Raw genomic sequence first — 21274 nt, 5'->3', positions numbered from 1 at the left:
TTATACAAATAAGTTTATTCTTTTGCACCAAGAAGGTATCATTCTCGAAGCAAACACTAAAATATAAATTAACTTACAAGAACATTTTTATTTTTCCTAAAGTTTGCAATTTATAGAATTGTCTTATATCCTATATGTATGACATATAACTTTTTATGTTTTTTATATCTAATTAAACTGAATATTTAGATTGTTTCTTTGCCTTTTTTTGTCAACATTAAAATGTAAAATATGTCAATAAAAGAGGTTGATATGATGGAAATGAAAGAAGTTGAGGATGATAAGATTGATAACATGAAAATAAAATAAGTATTTAGAGGTGAAAATGTAATGGAGCATGTCATCGAAGAATCAAGGATTGAGACATTATTAGAACCATAAGTTTGCATAGAATTTGAGTCATCAAATGATGCTCAAGAATATTAAAATAAATATACGAGATCCAAAGGCTTTGGTATATGGAAAAATTGTATTACTAGATCAAGAACTAATCAAGCAGTGATTGATCAAGAATTTGTTTGTTTAAAAGAAGGTGTGTGAGCAAAAAAATGCTTAGAGAAAGAAAATAGATTGTGTGCAGAACCATATGAGATAAGAGAAGGTTGTAAAGCAGTGTTTTAAATATCTATGAAAGAAAAAAAATGGATTGTTTCCCAATTTCATGCAGAGCATAATCATATGCTAGCTTCACCAAATAGCATGAAATTTAGTCGCTCAAATAGAGTACGAGCAAAAGTTCAAAGAGATCTTATAGATGTTATTGATGATTCCAATATTTATCCAAGTAAAATAGTTTCTATTTTATCTCATAAGTTTGGTGGGATTGGTATTCTTAATATGACTAAGCATGATGTTTTTAACTATTTAAGTTGTAGAAGGCGAAAGTAATTGGAAAAAGAAGATACTTAAATAATGTTAGATTATTTTCATGATTGCCAATAAAAAACACCTAAGTTTTTTTTTATGCAATTCAAACTGATATCGATGGTTGCCTTACAAATTGCTTTTGGGCAGATGCGAGATCTAGGATGGCATACAAACATATTGGTGATGTGGTAGCATTTGATCCTACTTATTTAACAAATAAGTATAAGATGCCTTTTGTTCCCTTTGTCGATGTGAATCATCATTTTTAGTCCATTTTATTTGGATATGCTTTGTTATGGGATGAAACTAAAGAAACATTTTTTTGGTTATTGAGAACTTGGCTTGAAGCTATGTATGAATGTCTACCAACAACAATTATCACAAATCAAGATGCTGCAATTACTAATGCAATTACAAAAGTTTTACCTAATGCAAATCACCATTTTTATATGTGGCATATTAAGAAGAAGTTTCCTGAAGTTTTGAGTCATGTTTACCATCATAATTATGATTTTAAGAAAGAGTTCAATAGTTGTATTCACAACACAATTACACTTAATGAGTTTGAAGCTGCTTGGATGAGAGTTATGGAAACCTATAAATTACAAGGTATTTCTTTGTTGGATAAAATTTATTCCATTCATGAGAAATAGGTACTTGCTTTTTTATGTAACACATTTTGTGTTGGACTGTCAACAACTCAAAGAAGCAAAAGTTTGAATAAAATTTTCAATGACTATGTTAATGCTAGTACTTTCGTTAGTAAATTTGTGGTGAAATTTTAAGAGGCATTGGCTGTTCGGTACAACAAAGAATTTGAAAAAAGCTTGAAGACTATAATTCGAAATCCAATTTGAAGACATTATATCTTATGAAAGCTAAAACATTTCTCATATATAGAAAAAAGTTATTTAGAATGTTTCAGAATGAATTGATTCATGCTCAAGAGTATGTTATTGATCAAATTGAAGTCAATGGTAATTCAAAAATATACAAGGTGCATGAGATTGGTAAGGAGAAGCCTATTTACATGGTAACTTTTATCGTGTTATTGAAAGATGCCATGTGTAATTGCCACAAGTTTGAACTTATGAGAATGTTGTGTTAACACATTTTGGCAATTTTCATTAAAAAATAGGTATTTTCATTACCTTTTCAATACATTTTATGTATGTGGACATGAGATGCTAAGAAAAATGCTACTGTAGAAATACGATAAAATATGCTTGTTGATAAGATCAATAAATCATCATTATGTGGTTTAACAGTGTTATGTTACACTATCTTGGTCTTTTTAAAAAGGCAACAAGATGAAGTAAGCATTATGATAATGCAATTTAAGATATCAAAAACTTATGTGAAGAACTTAATAATTTGATCATTGAGAATGCTGAAGTTGATGAGGCTAGGAAGTTAAATTTCATTACGAATTATGTAGCTTTTCAGGGCAACAACGGTAATGTTTCATGTGCCGAAATGACGTTACAAGATCTTTTACATGTTCTTACCAAAAGATGCCCTCCTTTAGTAAGGAAAAAAGATAGTATTAAGAAAAGTGGTAAAAAGAGTATGACATGTTCATCTTGTAATCGCTAAGTCATACAAAGCATACTTGTGATAAGTATCAACAACTAAAGGAAGTAATCAACTAAGCCCATTTTTTTTACTTTGTTCTATATTTTTTAACTTTAAAAGAAGCAATTTTTATTTATATGGTTTTATGAATATTGCAATAATGAGTTCAATTCAAAGTTAACTTCTAGCACTATTAATGTGACGGAACTTTAATATTTTATGGTATGTTGATCTTTTGTTTATTTTATATTTTTTCATGATGTGCTTTAATTATTCGAGTGATATTTTATTTTGTATTATGTAGGATATGTTGCTAGATATGCTTCCATAAAAAGATAAAATTAAATCTCAAGTTGCCATATTCTAGAAGAATTAGTATATAAGGAACTTTTTGTAAATGGCTGCTACTTTTTTAACTTTTGTTTTTTGCCAACATGAAAAAATAATTAAACAAAAGGTAATTTTTTGGGAAATTGTAATGATTAAAGCTTAAGTACTATATTATTTATTTGATTAATTATTCTTTTTGTTGGTTATCAGATTATTATTTTGCTTGATGAAGTGTGAATTGGAGTGTTTTTGTTTTTATCATTCTATTTGATAGTGTCATTTTCAGTTCTTGATATAACAGTCTTTTGTATCCTCATCTATGTAGTGTATTTTGTTTTGATATTTGTTGCAACTTCTACTACTATCAATGATAGTTTACCTTTATAAACTTAAATACCTTTTTATTGATTTTTTTAAAAAATAACAGCTTCAACTAAATGAATTACAATTTGAAATGACATGCATTAAAATTATTAAAAACTAGTTAATTAATCATTCTTAGAAAGTTGGAGCAAAAGCTTTTTATTTCATTGTTATGTTTGAACGGTCTACATCTACAAAGTTTTCATTTTATCACTTTCAAACCACACTTGGTACATTACATAACTACCACTTAGGCAAAAAAAAAAAATGAAACAAAAAAACATAGCAAAAATAGAGGCAACACCATTAAATTTCATATGCAGAACATCCTTTAAAATCCCATTGATGAGACTTGATAATTTTTTAATCTTTGGCTAGTACCAGTACCACCAAACCCAGTTTTGCTATATCCACCATTCTTTAACATCTCAGCACTGTTGGAAATAGTGATTCAAATCTCATAAGAGATTTATTTAGGATTGACTAAATATTACTTGATAGACAAGGAAACTTTTAGAAGAAGAATTCTAAGAGGAAAAATGATTTTTAATAGGCAAGTTTGATTTGCAAAAAAAAAAAATTTAAACAGAAAGAGTTTTTTAATAGGTAAGTTTGTATGTTTATAAATAGATGGAGTCTCTATGGAGTTAAGTATGAGAAAAAGATGTAAGAGAGTTGTAGAATTTTATAGGATAGACACCTTATAGGAGTACTGGGGATTTATATCTTATGGGTGTGTATGTTTGAATGTTTGAGAGTGGACTAAATGAGACTAAGAGAGTCCACATAGATATGATGAATGGGTACATATGGGTATGTGTTTGTTTGTGTTGAAAAGGTGCACATGGTTATATGTTTCTTTGGGTTAAGAATACTCTATAGGACTAGAGAAAATTGAAAGTGTCTTATGAGTATTGATTGTTGAGAGAGGTTGATGATTTGAATTTTATATTTGTAATTCTTTATAACTAGTAGATCTTTTTTCTCATCTGTGGACTTAAGTCGATTGGATCGAACCATGTTAAATTGTTGTCTCTTATGTGTTTAATTAATTATTTGATTATGCTTCCACTGACATAAATTAGATTGGGACTTTTGGCCTAACAAGTGGTATCAAAGCATGGTTCAAGACATAAGAAGATGTAAGTCCAGAGGCGTTTAGTTTTAAAAAAGAGTTTGAGTTTAAATTTTGAGGATTGATGATCGGTTTACATGAAACGTGAAGACACTTAAGAGAAGATGATTGCGAGACTTCCATTGCAGGTGGAGTCAAGCATATCTAGCATAAAGACAAATGATTTGATGAAATTTAAGTTAAGGTGGAGATTGTTGGATATAGTAACTCAAATCCCATAAGAGATTTATTTGGGATTGACTAGATATTGCTTGATAGACAAGAAAACTTGTAGAAAAAGAATTCTAAGAGGAAAATAGATTTTTAATAGGCAAGTTTGACTTGTATAAGAAGAATTTTAAGAAAAAAAGATTTCTTAATAGGCAAGTTTGTATGCTTATAAATAAATGGAGTCTCTATAGGGTTAGGTATGAGAAAAATATGTAAGAGAGTTTTAAGGTTTTATGGAATAGATACCCCATAAGAGTATCGAGGCTTTACGTCTTATAGGTATGTATGTTTGAATGTTTGAGAGTTGACTAGAGGAGATTGAGAGGGTCCACATAGATATGATGAATGGGTACATATGGGTATGTATTTTTTTGTGTTGAAAGGGTGCATATGGGTATGTGTTTGTTTGGGTTGAGAATATTTCATAGGACTAGAAGAGATTGAGAGTGTCTTATGAGTATTTATTATTGAGTGAGGTTGATGATTTGATTTGTATGTTTGTAATTCTCTACATCTAGTAGATCTTTTTTTTCATCCGTGGATGTAGGTCGGTTGGACCAAACTACGTTAAATTATTATCTCTTGTGTATTTGATTGATTATTTGATTTTGCTTTCACTGATGTGAATTAGATTAGGACTTTTGACCTAACAAGCACCACTCAAGGGCACATTTCCACCACCACCTTGATACATATTTGTAATGATTGGATTGCATAACCCTTCTAATTCCTTCAACTTATCCTCAAATTCATCAATTTTTGCTAATTGGTTCCTATCAAGCCATTCAACAGTCTCATTAATGACCTTCTTGATCTCCTGCTTGTCTGCCAGGTCAAGTTTTCCAATAAACTTCTCATCTTTCACGGTGTTCCTAATATTGTATGTGTAGTTCTCAAGGGCATTCTTGGTCTTCACCTTCTTTTTCACATCCTCATCCTCCACCTTGTATCTTTCTGCCTTTTACACCATTCTTTTCTTGGTCATTCCAAAAAAAAAAAAAAATCTTACTTTGACAATCGAAAACTCATTGTTTACAATGTTATCAACAAAAAAGAATCAATATTTTAAAAGTAATATGTTATTTAGTATATCAAATTTGTTCTTTATTTATTTTTATAGACCATGAAAGGTAATGGGAAAGTACCACTAGACAATCTTCCATAACTTTCATGTATGATGCCAAAAGTTATCAAGCAGGAAAAGGGCAATTCTATCTTCCTTTTATTGGTAGGTATAATAAAACATTTCCCATTTGTAAGCTACAATACTAAACTTGGTAGCAAAAAACTCATTTCACAAGGGTGATAAGTTGCTTTTCAAGCATTCTTAAAAAGTTTTGAACTCTACATTATTCCAATTTGAATATTTATACACAAACTGAATCAATAAAGAAATTTAATATTGTTATCATCTTATAGCTTTATATTCTCATATTTACTTCTAGATAGGGCATAGCCATCTAAAAGTTAAGAGTTTATCCAGTTGAGGTTACTTATAACTTGATGCCTCGATGGAGTTCCAAGAAAGAAATATAATGCCAACTAGAAGTCAACAAGAAAAAATTGCACAAAAACTGCCAAAGAGCAGATTCTAATAAATAAGATGACAAAGAATGATTACCATTCACATAGCTGAAAGCCTTTTACAAAGAGCCATTAGGATAATATAGGTCTATGGGAACATGTGTAGACAAACTGCAAGTGGGCAATGATAAAGTCATCCTTCATAGGTGCAGCTACCAAAGAAAACAATGAAATCAAATATTAAGTGAGTATCATAGTTGCATAAAAAAAGATTCAATAAAAAGAAATAACTAAATAGATATAAAATAGCATGTCTTCATAATTACATCATTACATCTACTGCATCTAATTCTTTTATCCAATTCCATTATGCTTAAAGGAATAGTAAAAAAAATAAAGCTCTTTACTAGCATGTAGGGAATCAGCCAAACAATGTGTCAAGATGAGCTAACAAAATATCAACCAATTAGTTCATGATGCTGGCAGTTAAGGGTCAAAAAACTATATGAAAGAGTGTAAAATTTGGCATGTCTCCTTCTGAATGGGTATCTACACCCCCATCTCAAACACACCAGAAAAAGAAAAGTTAAACTATAAAGTTTAATCCATTTCTCGACGCAAATAATACTAACTACAAAAACTGAAAGAAAGTGATCTATCAAATTCATTCATGTTTAGGTTTGAACATTTAACTATAAAAGCTACAGCCAACTCCAACAAGGTTCATCAATTTATCCATGGTTTTAAAATAAAATATTTTTAAAAACCGTGGTTTTAAAACTCACAAGCAACAACAGAAGAAAAAATAAACCTAAATGGATGGAAACTCATCTGCTATGTTTTCATTGAAGCATTTTATTGAACAAGTAACAAGCATCATAAAAAATGCCTTAATTCGATATGACAAAAAATTGTAGAAATGATGCGAAGTACTAACAGCAAAAACTAAAGATCTATTCAATACCAGTGAATCAATTACTATTACACATAATTGAACATTATTAGTAAATGTAGACACCAAATTTGTCTAGATTTTAATTAATAGTTCTCGGGTTATCAGAATGAGACCTGATTTCAATTCAACTGGGCTTCAAGTCCGATTTCAATTCAATTGGGCTTCAAGTCCGATTTCAATTCAATTGGGCTTCAAGTCCGATTTCAATTCAATTGGGCTTCAAGTCCAATTTCAATTCGACTGGGCCTAAAGTCTGATTTCGATCGGGCCTGAAGACCATTTTGTTCTTTAAGCCCAACCTATCTTTTATTTTCTTTGTTTTATTAAATTAAACAAAAATATAAAATACAAAAAAAATATAAAATACAAAATACAAAAAAAATAAAAAAACAAAAAAAGGGGGCTGATGGCAGTGGTGCCTTGCATGGCACCACTGGCCACCCACCTCTCTGATCACCCATCCCTCACCCATTCCCTGCAAACCCTATACTCTTAACCATTGTACCCTACCACTGTCGAATAAGATAAAGGAAATAAAAAGGGTGAGAAGCCCGTGCTTACACCCCTATGTCGAGCACTATGCCACCTACTTAGGCACAGGGCATGGTCAAAGCTTTATAAATAGAGCTCCTAGCTGAACCTAAAAAAAAGGGGAGGAAGAGACTGCAAAAAAAAAAACTTTTTGCTAGAAAAACAACCAAAAAAATATAAAAAAAATCACAGTCCTTGCTGAATTGACGAGGAATCCAGCACCAAGGAAGACCTGCAGAAACAAAAAAAAATAGTTAGTTTTAGTTTAAAAAAAAAGACCGAAACTTTAAACCTCGATCTATGTTGATCGAGGCTATTTTTGATGAAAAGGAGTTCAGATCTGCTAGAGGGGGTTGACGAAAATGTTTTGGTGTTTTTGAGTATTTTTTGACGATCGATCGATGACCACCGATGGCAATAGGAGCAACGGCAATAGTTGCCGGACATCGACTGGCCGACCCCCTCTACGCTTGGGCTGAGAGGTTTTTTTTTCTGAGAAGGGAGGAAATGCCGAAAAAAATTTTTGGGCTTTTTATAGAAATTGCCAAAGCCAAAACGATGTCGTTTCAATAAAACCTCAAAACGACATCATTTTAAGACCCTAAAGATCTACGTGTCAACCTGTAACCCGACCTGAGGTCCACGCACTTTATCCGTTGACCCAACTTCACCTTTAACTCTGACCAATCCGATTGAACTGAAATCGAATCGCTGAACGTGATTGAATCGTTACACTGAACCGCGCATTGACTGGACTGTTGATCGGTCTAGTTCAAGTAAAAAAAATTTTATTTTGAATTCTTTTAGGTTTTTTTTATATATTATTTTTGTTATTTTAATTATTATTCTTAATATTTATGCATGTTAAAATGTTTAAATTTATCATAATAAATTTTTGTTGTTTTATAATAATAATTAATAAAAAATATATATTAAAATATATAATAAAAAAAATTTTATCCGATGATGAGATTCAAAAGTATTCGGAGTAGTGATACCTATGAAATCTCTAAGTGAGAAGATTTTTTTTTTTAAATACTACCAGTATATTGGAGTATTTATAAAAAATTTTCAATACAATAAAATTTTTTTATATATAAAATAATAAATAAAAATTAATTAATAAATTAAGAATAAGAAATAAAAAATGAGAAAAAAGGAAAATTTATCCAATGCTGGGATTCTAAAAGTATTCTGAGTAGAGATGCTTTAAGAAATCTCTATGTGAGAAAACATATTTTTTTAAATATTACCAGTGTACTAGAATATTTATAGAAAATTTTCAATATAATAAAAATTCTTTTTTCTTCATTTTTTAAAAATGAAAAATATTAATAAAAATTAATAAAATTTTCTAATAAAAAATAAATGTGTGCATCAACATGTTATTATTTGCATTGCATGCATAACATATTTTTTATGAAAAGTAAATTTGAACCTTCAAGAATGAGATTCTAAGGTATTCCAAGAAGCGATGCCTAAGAAATCTTTAGGTGAGAAAGAGTTCTTCTAATGTTACCAACGTAATGGAACATTTTAAGAACTATTTCAATAAAAAAGGTCTTAATTTATTTTTCTTGAATAAATTTGAGTATCAATAAAAAAAATCAAGAAAATTATTTTTTCAAACACTAAAAATAAGACCGTTTTTATCAAAATCAAAGGATAACACATAATTAAGTAGTACCATTTTTAAACGGGCGCTGTGAGGTGCTAATTCTTCCCTACATGTAACTGACTCCTGAACCCAAATTGTTATGCAGACCCTAAAATTATCCTTTTAATAAATTTTAATTAATTTTAAGATTTCGTTAAAAGGATATGTCTAATAGGTGGTCAATCGCACCTTGTCAAAAAAGTTTAGTGGTGACTCCGTTGTTATTTTTTTTTTGTTTTCAAATTCATCGGGCAGACATAAAACTGTTACAACAGGCTTGGCGACTCCACTGGGGACGCCTTTTATTTTTGAGAGTCAAGCCAAGATTAACTACGTGTTATCCTTAAATTTTGATTTAAATAATCCTACTCGGTTTCTTAGTTTTTTATTTTTCACTTTCAATAAAAAGGTAAAAAAAAAAAAACTAACAAACAAATCAAAAAGAAAAAATTCACACATGTTTCTTTACTATGCCTCTTATGCTTTATTTATTTATTTTTTTACTCTCAATAAATTAGGATATATTTGCACACACAATGACATGGTGCATCTTATGCATGAGCTCTATATTGGGCTCCATTTTTTATAGGAGGAAGTAGAGTACCTATGCCCTCATGAGGTGATAACCTCCGTAATAGCAAGCAAAATACTTCCATTCAAATTGAACCCTTTCCATTCGTAGCCTATAATGGATGAGGATTGGGGTGCCTGACTAGTTCAGTGTGGATGACAGTGAGGAACAATTTGGGAACCTTTAGACACGTGTCAATCCAAACCGAGCATATAATAAGCTTAGGAAACCAGCCTTACGTACAGCCTCATCCACCTTTTTGTAGGAAATACTTAAGAATAAAAGTTGTGTGTAATATAAAACAAAATAAAACAAAACAAAAAATCTCAAAACTAAAAAAAAAATGTTGTTTTCAAACCACATCCTCACTTAACTCAATTTTGTTTCATTTTTTTCTTTTTTGCATTAATCATAACATACAGTTCTGCATCAAGATATTTGCTCTATGACATATTTCTTTCAAGAAGTTTTCATGGATCTCGTAAAACTACAGATTTACTTATCTTTAGCCAGTGTCTCATGTGAGCCGTATAATGAAGCATATATTTGGTCGAAAGAAGCCCAACAAAAGAATAAAGATTGCTTGCTTATTGGCTATGTGTTTGAGTTGCCTGAGAAAGTGTATTTGAATCTCACACAAAATGATTTAGAAGACTTAGCTACTATTTGGAGTCAGTTAAGTGAAGAAAAAAAAGAAAGCTTTTGCAAGAAGTATAGGTAGATTGCATCCCTCATTCCAGTAGTGATCGATGAACAGTTGGTAAGGATAGCTATACAGTTTTGGGATCCATCCTATAGAGGCTTCACTTTTAATTAGAAAGATTTGGTGCCAATTATTGAAGAGTATTCGATTTTGCTTGGAATAAAACTATAGTGTCCAGATAAAGTATTTACCTGAAAATCGAAATCAAGTTATCATAAAAAGTTGGCTAAGCTTATGAGGGTTAAAGTAAAAACCATTGATTCTTTTACGAAGCCTAAAGGTGAACATCTTGGCGTCCATTGGGACTTTCTTCAAAACTTCATTCAGGGGCATTTAAATGATGATCAAGGTATGGCTGTGTTTGCTCTAGCATTATATGGCATGGTAATCTTTACAAAGACTTTGGGTTACATTGAGATAACTATAGTAGACTTTTTTGAGCAAATTGAAACCCAAACAATTAATCTCGCTTCAGCAGTCCTAGCTGAAACCATCAAGTCATTAAATTTCTATTGACAAAATAGAAAAAAATGATTCATAGGATGTGCATCGCTATTATATGCATAGGTTAGAAGTCATTTCAAGTGCAGAAAGAATGCTTTCTCAAAGCTGTATCTTCGAAATAAGACACCAATTGAAGAGTTCTACAAAAGTTGATGGCCAACATTGAAAATGAAGGAAAAATGGGTCATTTTCTTACGAAGGCTTACCGGGGATGAAATTGAATGGATGGTACCTTGGATGTCTCGTGTGCCTTTGTTGTATCATGGAGGAATCGAGCCATGGATACCATTGTTAGGGCTATAAGGTGTTGTAAGTTACGCTCCGTTGATGGTGCTTAGGCAATTTGGTGCAAAGCAGTTTGTTCCTACTACTTATGGCTTGGTTCAGGTAGAATTATTTATAGGGAACCAAATCTACCAAGAACTTCAGAGCAATTGATCCAAGAATGAAATAAAATGCAAAGAATGAGATTAAGACCTTTCATCGACAAAGTCACTATTGATTATCAGATTTGAAAAGCAAAGCGGCCTAAAAACATAGTACTTTCTCCTGATGATAACTCATATTAATCAGCTAATCTTTGACAAAAGTGCAATTATCAGAAGTTGAGCTAGTTAAAAAAGAGTTAGAAGCTAAAAAAGAAAAAATAATAAGAGAAAATTTAAGACTTCGTGAAAAGATGGGACAATTGAAATATAAAGTAGAAATACAAGGGAGTAGATTGACAAAGATCATAAAAGAACGAGATGTGGTCAACAATGATTTGAAAGATCTACATTAAGAAAATAAGAGATTATGAGTTCAATTCAAAATAAAAAAGTCACCAAGTCACCAAGTCTTACTTACTCAACAACGTGAAATGGATGAGCTCCGAGAGGAAATGAACCAATGGAAGGGTAAAGCTCAAGAAAAACAAGAAGAAACCACCAAAATTTCTCAAGAATGTCAGAATTAGAAGGGGTTATACTCTACAACCTCAGCAAGATTGGTGGAATACCAAAAAGAAAAGGAAAGGTTGAAAGCCATGCTCGTAAAAGAAAGAAGAAAGCACTTTAAGGTATTGAATGAAAAAAAATCACTTCACCAAGTGATCCAAGGATTAGAGAAGCAACTGCAAGACCATAAAATCCATAGTTTAGCAATAATAGATGAGTGACATAGAAGGGAAAAATATTGGATCTTCACATGTGATTCAAAAAGAGATGCTCGCATAATTTGTAAAATAAAAAGTTTAGGGAGGCAATAGTACATAAAGCACATAGCTAATCAAGTTTGCAAGGCAGTGAAAAAAGCATGGGAGATGGTTGAAAAAGTAGAAGCATTAAAAAAAGAAGTCAATCCCATAGGAGAATATGGACAACACCTAGTAAACTTTCTAGATGAGGCAAAGGACCATTATGAATAAGTCAAGTGCTTATATAGATATAATTCTAAAATGATAAATCCCATGTAATAAAAGTTATATGAAATCAATAAAAATTTCTAGTGTTGAAAATCGTCCAAGAACAAATATCTCTCACTTGCATTCATGTATCATGTACATCATTTTCATAAAATAAGTGAAAAAATAAAATTTTCAACATATAGCATTATGATTTTTTTCTCTTTTTCAAAAAAAATTTATGGTAATAAAGATTCAAGAATAGCTCACCCATCAAAATTTTTGACCTAACCTACTCATCATTCATACAATACCAAGACTCAAATAAGAATCATGGAGTGAGAACAGGCTAGTAGATTTGAGAGAATCGAGAAAGCTCAAGAAAAATTAAGAGGGATTCTCAGTACAATAATGGATATGCTTAAAAAACTTGTCAAGGAAAAAGTAGTGGAAGAAAATCCTAGCTTCAAGAGCAATCGCCAGATCTTGTTTGCCATCCAGGGTTTAAGCCACGACTGATCCACCCTTCTTAAGAAATCAGAGTACAAATTTCTACTCCCGGTGGATATCATAATCCTTATCCAGGAATGATATCCACACCTATTCTAGGATAATTTCAAAATTTTGTTAATCCTGTTATGATGAAAAAACCACCCGAGCCAATCTTGGTTCCTGACTTGGATGATCCTAAAAAGAGAGAAATGCTAGGGATGAAAATACTTAAAAAAGTGGAAGATAATAATGCCTAGGAAAAGATGAAGCTATTGGAAGAAAGGCTTAGGGTCGTAGAGGGAATGAATTTTTATGGCTCCACGAATGCAGCTAACATTTGTTTGGTCCTAGACGTGGTCATTCCACCTAAATTCAAGTCCCTAAATTTGAAAAATATAATGGTACAAAATGCTCGATAACCCATATCACCATGTATTGTCATAAGATGGTAGCACATGCTCGTGATGAGAAGTTGTTAATGCACGTATTTCAAGATAGCCTTACGGGATCAACAACCAAATTGTATGTTTAACTAGATAAGACTCATATTCATTCTTGGCAAAAACTCACAAGGGCATTCTTTACACAATATCAGCATGTCATGGATCTAATTCTAGATCGTCTATCTCTACAATGTCTGAAAAAAAAGGTAACAAAAGTTTTAAAGAGTATGCACAGAGATGGAGAGATGTGGCTGCACAAGTTTAACCTCCTCTGTCTTATTTGTGAACACTCTGAAGGCATCGTACTATGAGTGATTGATAGGCAATACAACCAAGAACTTTACAGATATGGTGATATCAGGTGAGATTATCAAAAGTGGCATAAAGAATGACAAGCTTGATATAAGAGAGATGAGTGGAGTAAAGAAAGGTAAAGTTCTCAAAAAGAAAGAGAATGAAGCTCAAGTGGTGAACTACGTGAGGTAATAGTCCAGAGGTTTCACGCCCTATCCTACACCAATCTACCAAACCCATTACCCTTCCATAAATAATATTACATCCACTTTTCATCCATATCAGCCATACCAATCATTACCACAACCAACTTATTCACCTCAGTTTCAGCCATCCTTTCGAACATCCACCTACAACTATCCTGTTGTACCTATCAAACAAGAATAGAGACCCAGTAATGGTCCAAGAGCCTTAGAAAATACCCAAGAAAAATTCACCTTTAACCCCATTCCCATGACATACATAGATTTATATCCCTGACTTATTGAGAAACATTTACTTGCTCTTGTTATTGTTGAACCTCTAAAACCTTCATTTCCTAAATGGTATGATCCCAATGTATATTGTGATTATCATTATGGAAACTCAGGTCATTTTACTGAGAACTGTACTACTTTGAAGCGTAAAGTGCAGGGGTTAATTAATGAATGAGTATTAAACTTTGAGACCAGCCAATGAAGGACTTCAAATGTTAATGGGAACCCTTTACTGAACCATACTAGACCATCAATAAATGCCTTAATTGATGGGCAAAGAAGCCACGTCAAGGAAAAAATAGATGAAGTTAAGACTCCAATGGCTAAGGTGTTTGAAGTCTTGGTTAAGGTTGATATGTTAAAGTTAACAGAACCTCAGAATTGCTCTGAAGCAATTAACTTAACTGAAAACTGTAATTATCACAAAGGTGCTTTGGGGCATTCTATCAAAAGTTGTCATGAATTTCATCAAAAGGTGAAGAAGTTAATGGATATGGGTCGGATAAAATTTTACGAAAAAAAAAGAGTAGATAGAAGCTGAAGTGTCTACCATTGATTCAAAGAATAAGTTTGTGCGTAGACCAATAATAATTTATTATGATGAGAAGTCAACACCGAGGCTAGAAAAACCCATCTCCCAACCAATAGTGACAATTAAAGTTCCTGGCCCTTTTTCATACCAGAATGACAAAGTAGTGTCATAGAAGTACGATTGTAATGTCATAGTCAATCCAAAAACTGCAAACATAACGGGCATAGGAGGTATAACTTGAAGTGGAAGGTGTTATACTCTAGAAGCTCTAGAGAAAGCCAAAAAAAAGAAAGCAAAAATGAGAGAAGATGAGGGAAATCAGAATAATCCTGTTATAGTCTCAGAAAAAAAATGTTAAAAGCTAGTCTCTGAGAGTGAAACTTGTAAATTTCTAAAGTTAATAAAACATAATGAGTACTGTGTGGTAGAATAGTTGAACAAGATGCCAGCTAGAATTTTACTATTATCATTATTGCTAAGCTTAGAGTCATACCGTAATGCTCTACTGAAAATGCTCAATCAAGCATATGTGTCTCACAATGTTTCTACTAAGTATGTAGAATAGCTTATTGGCAACCAAACAATTTCAAATTATATCTCTTTCAGTGATGAAGAGATTCTTCTTGAAGGTCGAAAAAGTATCAAAGCTCTTCATATTACTGTGAAATGCAAGAGTTATATAATGGCTAAGGTTTTAATTGATAATGGCTTATCCATCAATGTTATGCCTATGACTACTCTAGCAAAACTCTTTATTGATGGATCTTATATAAAGTCTAGTCATATGATAGTGTGTACCTTTGATAGGACCCGAAGAGAGGTACTGAAAGATATAAAAATGCCATTACAGATTGGCCTGTGCACTTTCAACATGAAATTTCAAGTTATGGATATCTCTCCCTCGTACAGCTACTTATTGGATAGGCCATGGATTCATATGGTAGGTGCTGTTCCATTTTCATTACATCAAAAAGTCAAATTCATTATTGATAGAAAATTAACATGTGTGACAAAGGAAAAAGATTTACTGGTAATTCAACCAGTAAATACTCTTTATGTGAAATCAGTAGATGAAGCACTGGAGTATTCTTATAGATCTTTCGAGATTGCTAACGTAACCTATATGACTGAAAGATTTAAATTATATTCATTGCACCTGTCTACGACTACTAAATGGTCATTACGCAGCTTATTGAAATGGGATGGTAACCTGGAACTAGACTAGGAAAGAACCTGCAAAGAATCATAGAGCCACTAGTAGTATATGACAAGAAAAACATATTCGACTTAGGATATAAGCCAATAAAAGAGGACAAAATGAAAATGATGGATGAAAAAAAAGATAAAAAAATGGTTAATCTTGGGGGATATGAGCCAGAGTCAGAGCTTATGGTCATTTCATACTTTCATGATTCTTTTTTTTCAAGAGGATATATTTACCCAAATTTGTCTGGGGCCCTAAATGTAGGATTCGTGGAAGAGTTTTCGGAGCTTGCCATTCAAATGATAGATGACAAAGAAAAGAAGAATCAAGATGGAAAGCTATTCATGTACCTTTATTTTCTTGATTTTGAGTTAGATAATTAACTAGTCATAGAGCTGCCTGTTGTCTTTAAAACTCTTGAAATGTAATGTGAAACTTTAAATCCCTAATTGCTTTCTATGAGCATTGGGTGATCTTTCATGGTGTCTTTATGTTTGTTGTTTTAATAAAAGACTTAAAAGATGTATCCGTATTTTTTTTATTGTTTTCATCTTCATTTTGCTTTCCATTTTATCTTTCCATCATTTTCTTGCCATTCCATTTTTGTGTGCCAATATTCTCTTCATATTACCTTTTGCAGGGTCCCAAATAATATTCATGGCAATAATCTCGGATTTGATTTTGAAAACTTAATTCTTGTTGACGAACTTGATAATAAAAAAGATTCAGATAACTACACACTGTCTTATGATTTGTTACAATTAATAGAACAAGAAAACAAACCAATTGAACCCTACTAGAAAATTATTGAGGTAGTGAATTTAGGGGACAATGAAAACAGAAAAGAGGTTAAAGTTGGTATATCTCTTTTACCAGTTGAAAGAAAAAAGCTAGAAGAGTTACTTAAGAATATGTAGATGTGTTTGCGTGGACTTACCAAGATATGCTAGGACTCAGTACTGATATTATAAAGCACAAGTTACCTTTAAAACCAGAACGTAAGCTGGTGCAACAAAAGCTAAGACGTATGAAGTTGAAGATGCTATTGAAAATTAAAGACGAAGTGAAGAAGCAATTTGATGCTAGATTTTTGGAGGTGGTGAAATATCCCTAATAGGTAGCCAACATAGTGACAGTTCCCAAGAATGATGGAAAAGTGAGAATGTGTGTCGATTATCGAGATCTGAATAGGGTGAGTCCTAAGGATAATTTTCCTTTGCCTCACATTGATACTCTAGGGGATAATACTGCTAAGCATTCCACATTTTCCTTTTTGGATGGCTTCTCAGGTTGCAATCAGATCAAGATGGCCTAAGATGATATAGAAAAAACTACATTTGTGACCATGTGAGGGACATTCTGTTACAAAGTCATGCCTTTTGGGTTAAAAAATGCTAGTGTCACTTATCAAAAAGCAATGGCGACTCTTTTTCATGACATGATGCATAAAGAGATAGAAGTTTATGTGGATGATATGATTGCAAAATCTCGTGAATGAGAGAATTATGTAGTCAATCTCAAAAAGTTATTTGATAGGTTGAAAAGTTTTAGCTGAAGTCGAATTCTGCTAAATGTACACTCGGTGCCAAATTAAAAAAATTATTGGGCTTTGTCCAGAACTTATCTCCTCTTTATACCCCAAAAGAAGTATAAGGTTTCCTAAAGAGATTAAACTATATTGCTCGTTTCATCTCTCAACTCACCTATAAGTGCGATCCTATTTTCAAGCTTCTTAGAAAACATGATCCAAGAGAATAGAATGATGAATGCCGAGAAGCTTTTGATAAGATTAAAGAATACTTGTCAAATCCACCTCTGTTGGTACCGCCAATCTTGGAAAACCTTTGATTTTGTACTTAACAGTGCATGAAAATTCAATGGGATGTGTGCTAGGGCAAAGAGATGAAACTGACAAGAAAAAATGAGTAATTTACTATTTGAGTAAGAAGTTTACTAATTATGAGTCCAAGTACTCACCATTAGAAAAGATATGTTATGGATTGGCTTGAACAGCTCAACAGCTTAGACAATACATGCTCTATCACACTACTTGGCTCATAGCAAAGTTAGATCCCATTAAGTATATCTTCAAGAAGGCATCATTGATAGGAAGAATAGCACAATGGCAAGTTATGCTTTTAGAATATGATATTATTTATGTGACTCAAAAGACTATTAAAAGAAGTGTAATAGCCGAGTTTCTTATCGATCATGCAATCAAAAATTATGAGCCAATGAAACTGGATTTTTCTGATGAAGATGTGATGGCCATTGAAGAAAATAAACCTATTGGGAAATCTTAGAATATGTATTTTGATGGAGCAGTTAATGTTTTAGGCTATGGTATTAGGGCAATTTTAATATCTCCCAATGAACATTATTATCCAATCACAGCTAGGTTAAATTTCAATTGCACAAACAATGTGGCTGAATACGAGGCTTATGCTATAAGTCTACAGCAGCAATTGAAAAGAAGGTCAAAGTGTTGGACGTGTTTGAAGATTTAGCTCTAGTCATCTATCAGTTAAGAGAAGAATGGGAAATAAGAGATTCTAAGTTGATCTAGTATCATAAATACATCTTTGAGTTGGTCAAACAATTTGAAAAAGTTCAATTTGAGCATCTGCATGGAGAGGAGAACCAAATTACTGATGCATTAGCTACCCTAACTGCAATGATTAAAATAGATGCAAATACTGAAATTCAACCCATTAAGCTGAATGTGAAGGATGAACTAGCACATTGTTCAGGTGTTGAAGAAGAAGTTAATGAAAAGCCATAGTATCATGATCTTATACAATACATTAAAAGCCAGCAATACCTAGAACATGTAACAGAAAATGATAAGATGACTATCAGAAGGTTGGCTATGAGTTTTTTCTTAGATGGAGATATCCTCTATAAAAAGGGTCAAGATCAAGTGTTCTTAAGATGTGTGAATGCAGCTGAGCGAAGATGATTATTGAAAAAATGTATGATGGAGCTTGTGGGGCATATGCAAATGGTCATATGATGGACAAATTATGAGGGTCGATTATTTTTTGTTGACAATGGAGAGTGACTGTATTGATTATGCTAAAAGATGCCATAAGTGCCAAATCTATGCTGATAAGATCCACGTTCTTCCATCAGCATTACATGTTTTGGCTCCTCCATGGCCATTCTCTATGTGGGGCATGGATGTCATTGGGCCTATTACCCTGAAAGCTTCGAATGGGCATAGATTTATCTTTGTGAATATTGATTATTTCACGAAGTGGGTAGAAGCTGCATCGTACACTAGTGTGACCTAATCTGTGGTATGCAAGTTCATAAAAAAAGAGAAAATATACAGATATGGGCTTTCAGAGAGTTATTTTTGATAATGCCAAAAACTTGAATAGCAAAATGATGAATGAAGTGCGTACTCAATTCAAAATCAATCATCGTAATTCGGCACCATATCATCCAAAGATGAATAAGGCAGTGGAGGTTGCAAACAAGAATATTAAAAGAATCTTGGAGAAAATGACTGATACTTACAAAGATTAGCATGAAAAATTGCCTTTTACTTTGCATGCTTATAGAACATCAGTCCAAACATCTACTAGGGCCACCTTATTCTCTTTGGTATATGGAATGAAAGTTATGTTACCGGTTGAAGTGGAAATTCCCTCGCTAAGAGTCTTGATAGAGGTAGAGTTAGAGGAAGCAGAATGGGTTCGAAATTGCTATGAACAATTGAACCTCATTGAAGAGAAAAGACTTACAGCGCTTTGTCATGGTCAATTATATCAAAAGAGGATGATGAGAGCACATGATAAGAAATCCATCCCCGTCGCTTTAGGGAAAGAGATTTAGTGCTGAAAAAGATCATGCCAAATCAACATGACAATCGAGAAAAATGGATATCAAATTAGGAGGGTTCGTATATGGTGAAAAAGGCTCTTTCCGGTGAGGCATTGATTTTGGTAGAAATGGACGGAAATGATTTACCTACTCCAATAAATTTAGATTCTGTGAACAAATATTTTGCTTAAAAAAAAGAAAAAAAGGAAAAAGAAAAAAGTAAAAATGAAATGAAAATTAATGATTCATCTAAGCTGAAAACCTGAAAAGACAGCTTAGATGTACTAATAACATAGGGGACAAGTGAGTTTGATGAATTCTGAAGAATTAAGAAAGTCATCTGATTTAGTTTTAGAAAAAGAATCTAGGAATATTTTGTTCATGACTATCTTGTGATCATTACTTGGACATCTTTGCTTCGACTTAAACACTTTTGTTGTCATGTACTTATTATCAATCTAATGAAACATGCTAGCTTTCCTTTGGAAATAATGCCTATCCATTCTTTTACCTCATTTGATATCTTTGTTCACCTTACAAATGAATGAGAGAACTGTGTGATTGTATTTTGCTTGTCTTGACCTTAAAATGATGAAAAAAACAAACACGAAAGATCTTAAGCATTACTTTTTAAAAGTTAACAAAGGCAGATGAAAAAGGATGAGAAAAGCATGACGAGACATTGATGTTGTAGACTTTTAAAGAAGAAAAATATTGTTAAGGAAGAATACAATGGTCAGATGTTAAGAATAGATTGGTTATATGGTAATTTATGAAGAATTATGATAAAAGAAGCTAAAAAGCAAAAGATTTCAAGAATTTTTTTACTATAATAATTTTGATTGCATTACACTCATTACATTTAGAGCACTCAGTACATGCAATAGTTATAATAAGGATAGAGACTTTTCATTTTCTAATGAAAAACAAGATTTTGATATTCGGATGAAGATAATGATCAAACATAAGATTTCAAAAAAGAAAAATTTACTTGTTCAAAGATGAGAACTCGATTTTGAGAATAAAAGATAGATTTTTAAAGTTGTTGAGTCTCTGCTGAGATGAGCTTTTTCCAGATGAGATCTTTAAAGTTGTTGAGCCTCTGCTAAGAGAAGCTTTTCAGATTTTAAATTTTTAAAAATTGTTGAGCATCTACTGAAATGAGCTTTTCCAAATGAGATTTTTAACCTTTGCTGAGATGAGCCTTTTTCAGATTTTAAATTTTTAAAAGTTGTTGAGCCTATGCTAAAAGTCGCTTTTTCAAGATGAGAATTTCTTTTTAAGTTGTTGAGCCTCAAATGAGAGGAGCATTTTTGATTTGATGAGAAAAACTTTCTAAGTAGTTTATGTTCAAAAACAAAAAAAGAAAAGAAAAGAAAAATCCCTTTGAATTCTAGACAAAATTGTTATCTTTGTCTTTGCCCTATTCCTAATTCTCAACAATGCGCAAAGAGGGGCAACTATAGACACTAAATTTGTCCATATTTTATTTAATAGTTCTCGGGTTATCGGACCGAGACCTAATTTCAATTCAACTGGACTTCAAGCCTGATTTCAATTCAATTGGGCTTCAGGCCCAATTTCAATTCGACTGGGCCTAAAGTCTGATTTCAATCGAGCTCGAAGCCCATTTTGTTCATCAAGCCCAGCCTGCCTTTTATTTTCTTTGTTTTATTAAATTAAACAAAAATACAAAAAA

At 32.2% G+C, this 21274-nt stretch overlaps 1 protein-coding gene across 1 annotated transcript; it reads right to left on the bottom strand.

The window, feature by feature from the left end:
* Positions 1–5126: 5126 nt before the first annotated feature.
* Positions 5127–13990, bottom strand: LOC149519142 (heat shock 70 kDa protein-like). The gene is made up of 4 exons (XM_089760214.1): positions 13973–13990; positions 13837–13905; positions 7681–7722; positions 5127–5438 (listed from the first exon to the last, which is right to left on the bottom strand). Exons 1-4 carry the CDS (start codon positions 13988–13990, stop codon positions 5127–5129), a joined length of 441 nt encoding a protein of 146 aa, XP_089616340.1.
* Positions 13991–21274: the final 7284 nt, after the last annotated feature.

Source organism: Durio zibethinus, chromosome 4, assembly GCF_047325235.1.
Source record: "Durio zibethinus cultivar Kanyao isolate XHJ-2024 chromosome 4, ASM4732523v1, whole genome shotgun sequence".
NCBI classification, from domain to species: Eukaryota; Viridiplantae; Streptophyta; class Magnoliopsida; order Malvales; family Malvaceae; genus Durio; species Durio zibethinus.
The sequence above is the reverse complement of the archived record's forward strand: the minus strand, read 5'-3'. Positions and strand labels throughout refer to the sequence as shown.

Excerpts from the sequence above, each read along its gene's own strand:
- LOC149519142 (XM_089760214.1), bottom strand. Across the intron at positions 7,723-13,836 it reads AGGTGAATAAGTTGGTTGTG|GTCTTCCTTGGTGCTGGATT; the intron begins GTAATGATTGGT and ends TTGTTTCTGCAG. Across the intron at positions 5,439-7,680 it reads TCGTCAATTCAGCAAGGACT|GCAGAAAGATACAAGGTGGA; the intron begins GTGATTTTTTTT and ends ATGGTGTAAAAG.